Source organism: Rhinatrema bivittatum, chromosome 13, assembly GCF_901001135.1.
Source record: "Rhinatrema bivittatum chromosome 13, aRhiBiv1.1, whole genome shotgun sequence".
Lineage (NCBI taxonomy): Eukaryota > Metazoa > Chordata > Amphibia > Gymnophiona > Rhinatrematidae > Rhinatrema > Rhinatrema bivittatum.
In genome coordinates, this window is record NC_042627.1 from 81,869,999 (window position 1) to 81,885,108 (window position 15,110).

Here is a 15,110-nt window from a genome sequence, read left to right on the forward strand (position 1 = left end):
AACCAGTTGTTCCCAAACGTTTCTTGGACACCACCACACTAACCTGAGAAGCCGCGATTCCCAGACCCCACCACCCTAACCCAACATGCCACGATTCTCCACCAAAAAGATCCTGGACACACCACACAAACTCACAAATCCTCCTCCAAACCATCTCGGACAATTAAACAAGCAACTCCTTGCTCTCCAACGAATTCTCAGACATCAGCCATCATTCCAAACCCCACAAGACCTTCCTAATATCACTAGGGATGTGCAATCGGTTTTTCAACAAAATTGCCTAATTTGCATGGTTCGGGAGAACCGAAAAACGATCGAATTGTTTCCAAAATTTCAGAAAAAAATTCATTTTCGAGTTACTGCGAGCTAACTCCCATTAGCGCACAGTGTCGGGAGTTAGTGCACACTAACCCGAAAATTGGGGCCCCCTGAACCCCCCCCCCCCCGAATCACAGGAAAAACAAAATTCCTGCAGGGGGGGGGGGGGGGGGCCAGACACGAGATTTCGACCCGAAGCACATCTCTAAATATCACCGTGCCCCAAAGCAATGCCGAAGACCACGGCACAAATCCCACAAGCCATCGTTCCAGAAAGCCATCTTACGACAGCACAACACTAACGTCACAGATCATCTAATTCCCACCACCGCCACCAGCGCATTATTCCCCTCACGAACCACCATTGCCCAAAGAGATCCCAGCGACCTTCTCTCAACGTAGCAGAGATCGCAATTCATGCCGGCGTGCCAGGACCGCGGCACTGCTGGAAGGATCCTTAGTGAGGCTGCAGAAGAAGCAGGCAGCAGGGTTTCTAACAAATCTTCCTGTTCTCAAAAGGAAGCCTGATTACCAGCGACATCCATTTCACTGGATGGGCTCTGAAGCTGTATTTTTATAAGAATCTGTGTTCGACGGACGCCCTCAGCAAACACCCACAGAAAGAATGTGCCAGACAGCACTGTGTACTAATATGAACACACGTTACAGGGGTAAAAACATCATGTAGCAACCGTATGTAATCCTGACACATCGCAGCCCTGCTGTGCACTGCATTATGATGCAGCCTGTGTCCAAGAACGCGTGGAAAAATATATCCATTAAAAAAAAAAATAATAATAATGAAGCCTAGAAGTGAGGATATAGTGAAAAATACTCGCATACCTCAGAGAAAGAAGAGGCAGCAAGACTGAATTTCCTTAAATACAGAGAGGAACCTGGCCAGCCAGGCCCACAGGCCCCGAGGGTTGCTCACGGGCTCAGCTCAAAAGGCAGCAAAATATCTCACAGCTTCCATCAACCCTGTTCTGACAAAAAAAAGAGAGAAAACTGGTCCAGGACAAACTAAAACCAAACTCAATCTGAAAAGATTAAGTAGAAAAACTACATTTATTCACATCCCACTGCTCCTCAAACATTAAGCGATGTAATCTGACATTTCTTTTTGAAATAAAAAAGTTTTGCAGGGAGCCATTTGCTTTTAGGGGACAGGTCGGCTACTCCCATGCCACGAGTGCCAGCATCAGCAGACCAGCTCCCGACGCATGCGGACAATCTGCAACAAAGCAGCCTGCACGTCTTCATCCATACGACCCTAGAGGGGGCAGATAAGAGTCATTAGTCCCTGCCCCTGCAGCACTGGGGTAAGTACGCCCAAGCAGACTTCATACCTACCTGCACAGCACTGAGGAGATGAGCCCGATAGACAGAAATCACTTCCTGATGCTGCTTCTCACTTTCCTGCACTCAAAGAGGATGAAACATTGAGTTACTTGCTAAGCCCCATCTGAATAATCACCGTGCAAACAGAGCGTGTCCCTGTCCTTTGCTCTTGCACTGCATCCCCGGGCTAGCAGAGAGCCCCAGGCATTATGGGATGTGCAATAAAGCACTGCGTGCACTGGAAAGGTAACTGCATGGTGCTCCCTGCCAACCAGCTCGGGTTCTCGTTTTCTACTCCCCTCACTCCTGTCTTCTCAGAGGACCTACTGTGCCCAAGGATTTTCTCTTCACATCCTCAATTTCACAATTAAAGGTTTGTACAACCAGTGTCATTTGCTGTTGAATGCAAGGAATGAGTCAGAAATACTCACTGCTGGCTCACCAGGCACCTAACTTTCAAGATCGCCAACATGCATGCAAATTTAGTTTACATAGTTGCTCTAAGAATTAGGTTAGTTTGCATATTTTTGTTACCTCTGCTCTGTAAGAGGAGTTTAGCCTATTCCTGCTCCCAAAAAGTTGAATATAAAATGTAAAGGTAACACATCAGAAATCTACTATTCAAGCCGCCCCCTCCTCCCGTGTGCTCGCATGACTCCAGGCCACCTGTGTCCCAGGACTATCCCACTGCATACTGGGGCGAGTGGTCACTTACAGCCAGCTGCTGCTGTAGGGCCTTCACCTGTCTCTGCAGGACGTCTGTCTGCTGGCTCTCTTGCTTTGCCCTGGGGACCCCGCTGGAGTAGGTGAGCTGAGTCAGGCCATTTAAAGCCTGCTTGAGGTTCTCAACATCATTAAGCAGCTCTGTTATCTTGAAAGGGAGAGAGGGACAGAATTTAGGACTAAAGATGGAACATGTTTTCCGAGGACAGGCATTATTTTATTAATCCCAACCCATTCATGTTGCAAGCAGCAGGCAAGGTGATCGTATGAAACCTTCCTTAAAACACTCTATAAGGCAGCCTGGTTTCCCCCCATCTATCTTATAGTAGACGATTTTGGAGCAGTGGCAGTGGTTTCTCACTGGCACTAATGGGGAGGGGGAGATGCACAGGGACGATGAGAACTCACTCCTGTACCCATCCTGCCATTCCAGCTCCCAGCCTGCGGCTACCATGGAACTGGAGCCACATTTGTGATGAGATCCTGTCCTCATTCTACCCCATGGGGCATCAACATTTCAGGGACCAAAACAGTGAACAGATGTTGATCTAAGCACCATTTGGTCCAACTATTCAGCCCATTTGAGTCCGCCTATTGTGCTTTTTTCTTTTTTGTATTTAATCTGTTTTTATTGTCAATATCATTACTGTACGTCTGAACTCATGTTATACAACAAAGAACATGGAAATAATATGATAACAGAATGTCATATAACTAACTAAGCATCCTTATCATTTGACACATTAACATATGAAACACCCCCTATATATGAGATACATCTGCATATCCTGAGTCTCCGCCATATGCACATTTCTCATATATATTCGTTTGGATCTCTTGAAGATCTGACTTGGCTGTGGGGTTCCCAGGTCAGATTTCCTTCCCATTTTTGTGCAATTAGCATTTGTTCCTTTGGCAATTGATGGCTTTAATAAGAACAGTTCTAGTCCTCCTAGTACTGCTTGTCATTCTTGTAATCTGAGCTGCTAGGACTAATATTGGGGTAATATTCAGCCCCTGGCCAGTTATCTGCCCCACGGGATATACGACAATCTTAAAAGTTAGCCGAATTACATAGGGGCATTCTGGGATACACTTTGGCCGGATGAGTGGGAGAAGTATTTATGAGCCAGTTCACTCAAGTAATCCGACTAAATGCCGCTGAATACGGACATATATCTATGTATTTTATTACCACTGGTGTTTATTATGTTATGTTATACTACAATTTATTTATATTCCATCTTTCGTGACCCTTCAAAGCAGATTACACTCAGGCAGAGAGGGCTCGTTAGGCGTCGTCTGTTGTTCTAGCTTAGTCCGAGCAAGCTTACAAGGGCCTCCCCTCTCAGCTCTCACTCAAACTCCTTGCTCCTGGGTCATGAACACGGCTATGGCTCTGTAGCCTAGCCACTTCCCATTACTCTTTCTCCCTCCTGAAACACTTCCCAGGGGCTGACAACAGGCAGCATTGGGGACCCTCTTCTCCAGACAGTTCCCACAGTCGTAAACTCTGGCTCCAAACTGCTCTGCTCCATGCATTCAGAAGTCCTGGCCCTCCTTTTCCCGTACAAGGAAGGGCTCCTTTCTTACCATCTCAGAGTTTGCTCCATTTTTAAACATCTGAAAAAGTAACCACCATGGAAGCACAAAGTAAGGACATTTTCTGAGGAAAGGTTAGAGAGGCCTGCTGGCCACATGTGAAATATCTGTATGCACCCTGTTGCTGCTTACCTTGTTATCCTTGGTTTCTAGTTGCTTGGCTGAGTCCTGGATGCTTCCCTGTAGGTTGCCGATTGTGGCAAGCGAGTGGTCATACCTCTCCGTTAGCTCTCTGATCTCCTGTTCGATGCAGCTGCTCCTGGCCTGCAGAGCCTGCCGGGCCTCCATGGCTGCCTGCTCCTTTCTCCTGGCTTTAGTCGCTTCCTCACATGCCTGCTGGTACTTCTCCTGCAGAATGGAGACGCTCTTCTCTCTGCTGGATGCTTGGCTTTCCAGTTCAGCTCTAACAAGGTCCTGCTTGCCCTGCATCTCCTCCAGTGCTGCTCTGATGCTCTGAATCTCAGTCTGCAGTTTAGAGATCTCTGTGTCCTTGACCTGCACAGCAGTCTCCTTCTCTGCCAGGTGGTTCTGGGACGCAGCCAGGTCTCTCTCCAGTGCCTCCTTCAGCTGCATGTGTTCAAAGGTCTTCTGCTGCTGCTGCTGCCTCAGTGCTTTCAACTCCTGCTCATACCCTGCTGTGCCCATGTGCAGCTTTTCCTGCAGGTCCTTGATGGTCCTTTGCAGTGTCTGCTGCATGGCATCAAACTGTTCCTGGGGCACATGATCCCTCTGTGCTGCTTTCTCTTCTTGCAGCTGCTGCAGAGCATTGCTCAGTTCCTGCACCCGGTGCGTGAGTACCTGCTCCCGCTCCCGAATGGACAACATTTCAGCCTGCAGTCTCTTACTCTCCCATTGCTTCTCCTTCACTACCTGCTCCTGTTCACTTAGTTGCTGCTTGAGCTCGTTCACGGTGGCTTGGAGGCGCTGCTCTTGCTCCTGGGCGCTTGCCACAGGAGTGTACTTGAGGCGGATGCACTGCTGGATGGTGTCCAACTCCTGGTTCTGTGCCTTGGTGGCTGCACGCAGAGCCGCAATCTCCCCCTGATCACACTCACGTCTGGCCTGTGCCTGTGTCACCTGTTTCTCCAGAGCTGCCACTTTCTCCCTGTGCTCTTGCACGCTCACATAATCTGTGCAGGTCCGGCGCTGCACGTCTGCTAACTGCTGGGCAAGCTTTGCATGTGCTTCGGTCAGCTGGGCACACTCCTGCCGTACTGCCTCTTCTCTCTCTCCAGCAATGCTCTCACTGAGGGCTACCTCCTGCGCGTGGGCTTGAAGCTCAGCATTGGCGGCCTCCAGTTTCCGTGCCTTTGCTTGCTCCTGGCCATGGCTCTGCACAAGTTCCTCCAGCTGCCTCTGCAGCTGTACCAGGTTACTCTTCATGGCAGCAGTTTCCTTTTCATGCAGCTCTGGTGAGATGTAGGTTGCCTGCAGATGGTCTATGCTCTGTAAGAGCTGCTCCTGTTCCCTGGTTGCATCTGCCAACTGTGCCTGCAGGCCAGCGACAGTGATCTCATAGGATTTCTTTAGCTGGGTGTGCTGCCTCAGAGGCACCTGTTGAGCCTGCTTTGCAGCTGCCAGCTGCTGTCTCAGCTGCTCAGCAGCTGCTCGTGCATCCTCTGCTTCTGCCACAGAGCTCTGGACCTGGGAGGCCAGCATGGAAACCTGGTCTTGCAGCTCCTTGGCCTCCTGCTGCTGCTCTGCAAGCTCCCTCTCTACTGCTGCCACCTGTTTGGCCTTCTCATTCACTTCATTCGTCAGCAAACTCTTCATATTCCCAAAGCGCTCAGCTGTGACACACAAGGAGAGCTGAGAGGCCATGTCCTTCAGCTGCACTTGCAGCTCCTGCAGCCTGCATGCGGCTTGCTCCCTTTCGCTTTTGGATGTCCTGCCCTCTTCGTGCAGCCTGCGATTTTCCTGACTGAGCCGCACCTCTTCCCTGCGCAGCTCCTCTGCCAGAAGCTCCTGCTGCCTCAGCAGGTTGCGTAAGCGGCCCACCTCAGCCGAGGTCCCCTCATACTTGCTCTTCATTTCACCGAGCTTTTCCTGCAGCTCTTCAGCCAGCCGGCCACCTCCTGCCAGCGTTTCCTGGCTCAGGTGCTCCTTCAGTGCCAGGAACTGACACTGCATCTGCTTGACTTTTCCCTCCGAGTCAAACATGCGTTTTTGTACATCCTTAAGCGCATCCTCCAACTCCCGGATCTGGCTGTCTGCGGCCAGCTGGGTCTGCTCGCACTCTGCGGCCAGCGCATCACACCTGGCTGACTTGTGGGCCAGCTCCTGCTGGAGTTTGGTCACCTCTTCTTTTGCCCCCTCACAGTATCTGCGTAGCGCGTCCATATCTGCAGGGGCAGCCTGGCCAAGCCCAGCAAGCTCCAGGGGTCTCAGCAGAGATCGAGGCTGGAGATGGGAGGGCACCGACATCTGGGTGTGCTGGTGGGAAAGAGAGAGAGCACTGCATGTGAGGTCTCTGAAGAGACATGTGCAATACTGAATCCATTCCTACAGCATGTGTACGACAAAAATACCTCCACCACTACCTGCCCAGCTACCGAAAGAAAATACTGCTGAGGACAGGGAATTGCTAAATTGGGGGGTGTATGATGCCACGCAGTACTATTGCAAAAAGGGGGGGCAGATGCTCTCAGACTGGTACATACAAGGGGCAGGGTATTTATTTTATTTATTTATTTTAACATTTTTCTATACCGTCGTTTGGTGGGAACAGTCACAACGGTTTACATTAAGGCACATAAAAAGAAGCTAACGTATCTTAAGTTACATAGGTGCCATTTGAGGGTCGGTAACATAGTTTGTAAATGATATTAATTGGTAAGTGTAATGATTCATTTCCAATTCACATTGTAACAGTTTAGGTTACTAGATTACCTTTAACATTGTACTTTTACTCTTTTGCTGAGCTTTAAAAGAATGAAACTTAATCTGCTTAAAAGTTACACACACATTGATTTTGGTTATGTGTTTGTTGTTCAATTGTTTGTACCTGCTTTCCCTTAAGTGCTATTCTCCTTTCTCTTTTTGGTAAGCTAGTTTAAAAAGCCAGGGTTTTAGATTTTTTCTAAAGGTTTTGTTGTTGCTTTGGAGTCTCAGCCTTGTGGGCATGGAGTTCCAAAGTATGGGTCCTGCCAAGGACAGAGCTCTCTCTCTTACCTGTGTGAGTCTGATGGAATAATGAGGAGGGCTTTGTTGGCTGATCTCAGATTCCTATTTGGGACGTGTACATGAAGGGCTGTGTTCAGCCAGTCTGCTTTTTCATTGTGTATTAATTTATGTATGGTGCTCTCTGGAGGCTGCGGCAGTCCCAGGCTGGCCTGTACAGTGGGCACTGCTGCAGGGGGCTGCGGCAGTCCCAGGCTGGCCTGTACAGTGGGCACTGCTGCAGGGGGCTGTGACAGTCCCAGGCTGGCCTGTACAGTGGGCACTGCTGCAGGGGGCTGTGACAGTCCCAGGCTGGCATGTACAGTGGGCACTGCTGCAGGGGGCTGTGACAGTCCCAGGCTGGCATGTACAGTGGGCACTGCTGCAGGGGGCTGTGATGCTCTCTGGACGCTGCGGCAGTCCCAGGCTGGCCTGTACAGTGGGCACTGCTGCAGGGGGCTGCGGCAGTCCCAGGCTGGCCTGTACAGTGGGCACTGCTGCAGGGGGCTGTGACAGTCCCAGGCTGGCCTGTACAGTGGGCACTGCTGCAGGGGGCTGTGACAGTCCCAGGCTGGCATGTACAGTGGGCACTGCTGCAGGGACTGTGATGCTCTCTGGACGCTGCGGCAGTCCCAGGCTGGCATGTACAGTGGGCACTGCTGCAGGGGGCTGTGACAGTCCCAGGCTGGCATGTACAGTGGGCACTGCTGCAGGGGGCTGTGACAGTCCCAGGCTGGCATGTACAGTGGGCACTGCTGCAGGGGCTGTGATGCTCTCTGGACGCTGCGGCAGTCCCAGGCTGGCATGTACAGTGGGCACTGCTGCAGGGGGCTGTGACAGTCCCAGGCTGGCATGTACAGTGGGCACTGCTGCAGGGGGCTGTGATGCTCTCTGGATGCTGCGGCAGTCCCAGGCTGGCCTGTACAGTGGGCACTGCTGCAGGGGGCTGTGACAGTCCCAGGCTGGCCTGTACAGTGGGCACTGCTGCAGGGGGCTGTGACAGTCCCAGGCTGGCCTGTACAGTGGGCACTGCTGCAGGGGGCTGTGACAGTCCCAGGCTGGCCTGTACAGTGGGCACTGCTGCAGGGGGCTGTGACAGTCCCAGGCTGGCATGTACAGTGGGCACTGCTGCAAGGACTGTATAAAATGTTTCCAGAATGCTGTGTCAGTATAGTGATGAGATGGGGGAAGGAGGAAAAGATGTTGAACTGTCCTAGAGCAGTTTTCTTGATGGGTGTATTACTACTTTCTTTTGGGATGCTGCATTAAATTAACAGTAGATATCAGCAGACAGTCTGCCTAGCCAGCCTACACCATTCTCTAATCATAACTATCATCCTCCTCACATTAAGGGGTGATGGCCAGAACTAGCATTTTGCTTTAAACCACAGAGTAAGTTACTAACAGAGCTTTTTTCTGACTGAAATCAAAGGGATTGGTGTGTGCCAACCAATTGGTGAACATTTGGTCTAGCTCCTGTGTTCTTCTCTTCCACCTCCGTGCTACATGCGGGAGCTCTTCTCCAGGAAAAGCACGTTCAGTGGGTTTTAAGGATTTTCTTTTAGAGTTGAAGCCTACTGTAGCCTTTTCTGTTGGGTAATGAGCTTATTCATGCCATGGCACCTCAGTTTCCCTTCACAGCTGCAGGCCAGCCCCTCGCAGCAGTAAGTTATCAGCTGATAGGAAACTCCTTTCTGAGAATACGGAGGGTGGGAATTAATGCCCTGGATATTTTCCCCCTCTTCCAGCTTCTGCCTTATCCCAGGCTGAAGAAGATATGGAGAACATGCACAGAACATTGGACGTGAGCTTCCTAGTGCTGGGAGCAGCAGCACCAACTCCTTCCTACTCCTGCATTTATATAGGGGGAGCTGAGCCATCATGACAGGTTCATGTGGGTCCAACATTTGGAAGAGAAGCTGTTGAGGCTCTCAGGGCTGTCCTAGCTCTTCTTTTGGCCAGGTCTGCACCTCCTGCTGTGCCACACTACCGTTTGGTTAATGTTTGTGGGTCTTGGGGGTGAAGAGGTAAGGCATACAGCGGAGAGCAGCATCCTCTCAATACTGTACACAACAATATAAAAGAAAAGCTTCATTACAGGCACAAAAGAAATCAGATTTTCTCTTTATGGACCCTGTAATGAGAACCTGTGGGCACTGCACCCAAAACAAAGTAACTCGCTTGACGTTTTATCTTTTGCCAGGATTCTTAATACATTGTAAGGGTTCCTGCCCCGCTGTGCTTTTCCAGAAGCTGCTTCTCAGAACATTACCTGCTGTACAGCCATGGCGACCCCCTTCCCAAGCAGGTCTTCCTTTCCTGGAGCATGAGGGAAAAAACGAGGACATTCAGACACTGCACTTACTCAACAGGAACAAGCGTGGGGGTGACCTGCACAGAGGGCCCTCCAAATACCTAACCAGGTGCCAACAGGCACAACAGCGGTGCTGATGGTAACAGAGGGGGAGTCTGCCTGAACCCATTAATGGCAGAAAAGGTCCATCCAGTCTGCCCAGCAAGCGCCGCTCCGTGCACTTACCCCTAAGCCTTATGACAACCCATAAAACACTTCACTGCTAGCCACATTTTTACTGGGTGATGAGCCTTCTTGAACATTCAGACAGTGAAGACGTGTTTTGCTTATGGACTTGGCCGTAGACGCAGTCCTGTGCTTTCTCCCTTATGTCTGCACATCAGTACCCCAGACCGTAAAAGTCGGGGCTTATGTTGGTTGCATCTGAATCCAATTCCTCTTCCATCTCCCCCCCCCCCAATGGGGAAGTACAAAGAAGGAAGAAAACAAAACCACAAATGGAGAAATCTTGCAAATAGAATAGCAGGGGCCGCATGGTCCTTTCCTCTCTAGAATGGAAGGACAATTGTTACACTGTGCGTCTGTCTCTTGTCTTCCCTCCCGCTGCCCTGATCACTACTGGGCGCCCTGGAGGAGGGACTGCTCGTCCTTCCATGAAACCTCCAAACAAACGCGACTGCAGGTTTCGGTCTGCTGCTTCCTAAAGAACTGGAGCTCTTTCCACAGGGGCCATCTGCCCTCGGACTACACTCAGCCTTGCTCAGACACATCTAATGCTTTCAGGGTTTTGCTGCATACAAAGTACATCTCTGGGAACAGGAAGCCAGCTGACTTTATAGGCCAGGGTTTCACTTAATTCACAGCCAAGAAATCAAGCACTAAACTGCTGCCTGCATTACTCACCGTTACTGGTCAGGCCTCCATATGCCACGAGATTACTCTACAATAAAGGAAAAACATGGAGACAAATTGTGAAAAGGGCCAGAACACCTGTTGAAAATGCTGAACGCTCAGGTGGTTTGAAAAGTGAGCTACGATGCTACAACATCTGGACACAAAAAAACTCAGGACGATCATTAAGGTAGTCCAGAGCCTTTCATTGCAGGACTCCCCCAATGCTTTATCCTTAGGCCTCAAATAGTTTGTATGGGTGGGGTTTGTTTTTTGTTCGCAGCCCTGGATTCTTCCTTGTGGAGTCCTATAGAGTTCGACTTTGCCCTTTTTTTAAATTTAATGTAATTATAGTGTCATGCAATTCAAATCTTTGAAGGTTAAATATCTTTTTACAGATAACATTCAGATAATCTTCAGAAAAGACGGATGATCAGAGGAATATCTTCTCTCCTCTTCCAACCTCATTCCCGCCTGACTCCTCAGTTCTATCTCCCCTGCGGTCATCCCTTCCATCTGCCACATCCACAATTGATCATCCACCTTGAATACTGTGTACAATTCTGGTCGCCGCATCTCAAAAAAGATATAATTGCGATGGAGAAGGTACAGAGAAGGGCTACCAAAATGATAAGGGGAATGGAACAACTCCCCTATGAGGAAAGACTAAAGAGGTTAGGACTTTTCAGCTTGGAGAAGAGACGACTGAGGGGGGATATGATAGAGGTGTTTAAAATCATGAAAGGTCTAGAACGGGTAGATGTGAATCGGTTATTTACTCTTTCGGATAGTAGAAAGACTAGGGGACACTCCATGAAGTTAGCATGGGGCACATTTAAAACTAATCGGAGAAAGTTCTTTTTTACTCAACGCACAATTAAACTCTGGAATTTGTTGCCAGAGGATGTGGTTAGTGCAGTTAGTATAACTGGGTTTAAAAAAGGATTGGATAAGTTCTTGGAGGAGACGTCCATTACCTGCTATTAAGTTCACTTAGAGAATAGCCACTGCCATTAGCAATGGTTACATGGAATAGACTTAGTTTTTGGGTACTTGCCAGGTTCTTATGGCCTGGATTGGCCACTGTTGGAAACAGGATGCTGGGCTTGATGGACCCTTGGTCTGACCCAGTATGGCATTTTCTTATGTTCTTATGTTCTTATTGGCACCCTGCGACTGCCCCCTCTTCAAACATGCTGCGCCTCAAAAAACAAACAAAAACCCAAAACCCTTCAGCAGACCCTCCCTGCCCTGTTATCATCTATCCCATCTCCCTCCAAACTGCTTCAACATGTCATTCATCTCCTCTGCCTTAACCATCTCAAGCCATTCCGAATCCACTCGAGATTCACTTTTGTCATCTATGTTACAGAAAAAACAGAGTTGCTTACCTGTTACAGGTGTTCTCAGAGGGCAGCAGGATGTTTGTCCTCACACATGGGTGACATCAGATAGAGCCCGATGCGGAAAACATCTGTCAAAGTTTCTAGAACTTTGACTAGGCGCACTAAACATGCTCACGCATGCCCTATACCATGCGTCCACATGGGGTCCCTCTTCAGTCTCGTAACATAGAATTACGATAAAATAAAAAGATAGGAAAAACCCAACTCTGCGGGTTGTCAAGCGGGTTTCGTAAGGACTAAGAATACCTGTTAAAGGTAAGCAACTCTATTTTCTCTGAGGTCAGCAGGATGGTAGTCTTCACACGAGTGAATCCTTAGCTATAGGCTGCTCCCCATAACAAAAGGGGGACCAACAGACACCAACCAGGTGCCAACAGGCAACAGAATGGAAGACAGCCTGAACCCAAACAACGGGCCCTAGGCGTGGAGCGTTGGGTTCAGACTGGCCGAACCTCCTGTCACATCAGTCATCCCTATCCAAAGAGTAGTAGGATGTCAGTGTGTGGAGAGAACTCCACGTCGTAGCCTTGCAGAGCTTCTCCATGGGAACTCGCAAGTTGCTGTGTCAGGTACATTGGCATATATGGCTGAGTCCGACAGATCTTGCTCTGTGCGGAGTCACAACCCAGGTGATCCTGGTACGTACAGGGAACTGAATATTGAATGTTTGGCAACAGCAACACCCAACCTATTCCTGTCAAAAGAAACAAAAAGTTGGGTGGCCTGTCTATGGGCTTCTGTCCACTCCACATAGAAGGCTAAGGCTCGCTTGCAGTTCAAACTGTGCAGTGCTTATTCGCCTTGGTGCGAATGGGACCTGGGAAAGAAAATTGGCAGGATTGACTGGTTAAGATGGAAATCCATCACCACCTTAGGCAGGAACTTAGGTGCATACGCAAGACCACCCTGTCATGAAATAACTTAGCATAAAGTGCATAAGTCACTAAGGCCTGGAGCTTGCTAACCCTAGACGCTGATGTGACCGCCACCAAAAATGTGACCTTCCAGGTTAGGTACTTCAGGTCACAGGTGTGCAGTGGGCTCAAAAGGAGCTTTCATCAGCTGAGCCAACACCACACTGGAGGTCATCTGCCACAAAAAAATGATTAGAAATACCGTCTGTAAGAATGGCCAGTTTAAATGTTACTAGACAAAGAGCCTTCTCAGTGGCAGGCCCTATTTTGGGGAACTCCTTGCCTAACTCTTTAAGGCAAAAACAGTAAGTAGGAATGACTAAGAAGGCATTAAAAACATACCTTTTTATAGAAGCCTTCGGAAATAGTGGACTTACGCAGTACACAGCAAACTATAAGATATGGCAGCCCCTAACGTTGGTATCTTACCTATAAGCTTTTAGACTGAAATCACGATGTAGAAATCCTATCTGTTCTAGTTTTTATTAAATTAATCATTAATTATAGCGTTGTTACTTTCTGATATAGTTCTTAAAAGTTTATATTATTTTTATTGATCATGAATTGATTGTATTTTTTTTCTAACTAGGCTTTCATTTTACTTTACCATTGCTAGTTAGTATTTGGAAAGGGTCCTGATATATCATGAGTTTTGGTCAACATTGTATTGGTAAGACGGTATGTAAATACTTTAAATAAATAAATAAAATCTGGGCACACAAGCGGCAACACCGAACATCATGCGATGCCCCCAAGCAGAGAATTCATATTTAATTTGCCACAAGTCATACAAACATGCCATACTAGGTGGCTACAGGAACAGAGTTAGGGGAAAGAAAGAGTTCGGAGCTTAGCACTGCACTGCTTTTCAGAAGTCTAAATCTAGGAAAATAAATAGGCCTACATTTAGGCTCCTAAATTTATTTGAATTTTCAGCTGAAAACTCAGGGACCTAATTTAGAGGTCCACATTTAGGAGCTCAGTTTTTTTGTTTTTTTGTTGTTTTTTTTAACATAAAAATCGGCCCCAAGATGTTTGTCTTCCTCTTTACTTCCCCATCCAGAACTGCTCACTTAGCTCCCTCTAGCACCTACTTTTCCCAAGTTTAAGCTCAAGGCTCTGATCCCCCCAGCCCCAGCTGCTAAGTGACGCCCATGTTAATGCGAGGACGCAGCTCCAGCATCTGCTGAATCAGGTGGCTACTGCAGACTGCCCGCCAGCTCAGCTCTGGCCAGCACTTACCTCGTAGAATCTCAGCTTTGCCTTCAGTGCTTCAATAACCTTTGTGCTTTCCTCCTCCTCCTTTTCTTTTGTAGTCAGAAGCATTTTCAGCTCTTCTTTCTGAGGGGAGAGGGGGCAGCAGGTCCATTAAATAAAAATGTGCCCACCATTGGTCTGCAGCTGTCAGTCTCTTTTCTGCAGCGTCTTCCACTCCAAACCTTCAATATGGCCCCAGGGCTTCTGAACTACCCCATCATACATCCCTCTCCCTTCTGCCCCATTCTTAGCCACCTTGACCTTAGGGCACCTCCAGCTCATCGTCAGCACCCCTTCAACCCAGGGCAAGGAAACTCTTAACCTGCTTTGACTGGCCAGTAAAAGCAAATGATATACAGGGAAGATAAACTGGCACAGCACACCTTCTGGGGAATAATCCACCTGAGCTTCGTGTTCTCAAACCAGGTCCCAAAACACTCCAGTCACTGACAAGAAACTCAGAGTATACAGGGGAACAAAGTCTTACCTCATTCTCAAGGTCATCTGTAACCATCTGCTCCTGCAAGACAAGCACAGAGCAGACTGAGTCCTGGAGCTGTGCGACAGGAGGAAGGGCCTTCCAGATGCTACCTACTCCATGGCACCCACCTGACTGAGCTGAAGCTGCAGCCCACTAACTCGGTCAAACAGAAGTCTCTGCTCCTGCTGGATCTTCCACAGCCGCTCTCTCAGGTCCTCATTCTCCATCTCTAGATCCTGCAGATTTAGTTATTTAAAAGGATTTTTAGCCCGCGCCCTCCAACGTTCGGGGTGGGTTACAATAATGCATGCATAAAAGCAAGTATGTACGTACACAATCAGTTAAAACAATGTAAGAACAGGATCGCATGATACTACAACCATCCGTCACTTACAGAGTTCTGCTTGGTGAATACAAGATCTGTAACCCATGTACGACTGATAGCATCCAACAAGTCAGAGTAATGACTGAAGAAAAAGACCGAAGTGGTCAGGCAGTCTGCCCAACAAGTTTCTTATGCTAGTAAATGCCCCCAGGTTTCTGTAAAGGTAGTAACTGTTGCTTTCTGCCAGTTATTCCGAAGCCTTATGTTAAGGGTGGAAATCTTTACAATCCAAACCAAGTGTAACCCCCAACGGTCTGTATCATATCTTCCTCACTTCCAGGGTATACATATTCAGGTTCTTCAGTCTTCCGATAGAGAC

At 48.6% G+C, this 15,110-nt stretch overlaps 1 protein-coding gene across 7 annotated transcripts in view; it reads right to left on the minus strand.

The window, feature by feature from the left end:
• Positions 1-416: 416 nt before the first annotated feature.
• Positions 417-15,110, minus strand: part of UACA (uveal autoantigen with coiled-coil domains and ankyrin repeats) — an 83,035-nt gene continuing 68,341 nt past the window's right edge. For 2 of the 7 annotated variants that reach the window (XM_029574789.1, XM_029574786.1), the window contains exons 11-19: positions 14,535-14,642; positions 14,413-14,445; positions 13,911-14,009; positions 10,361-10,397; positions 9,416-9,462; positions 4,117-6,417; positions 2,375-2,530; positions 1,672-1,737; positions 417-1,591 (exon numbers count right to left, since the gene is read on the minus strand). In XM_029574789.1, coding sequence (XP_029430649.1) covers positions 1,520-1,591; positions 1,672-1,737; positions 2,375-2,530; positions 4,117-6,417; positions 9,416-9,462; positions 10,361-10,397; positions 13,911-14,009; positions 14,413-14,445; positions 14,535-14,642 — 2,919 coding nt within the window. In that variant the 3' untranslated portion in view covers positions 417-1,519. The remainder of the gene's footprint in view (positions 1,592-1,671; positions 1,738-2,374; positions 2,531-4,116; positions 6,418-9,415; positions 9,463-10,360; positions 10,398-13,910; positions 14,010-14,412; positions 14,446-14,534; positions 14,643-15,110) is intronic. The other 5 variants (XM_029574787.1, XM_029574788.1, XM_029574792.1 and 2 more) reach the window with 5 other exon arrangements.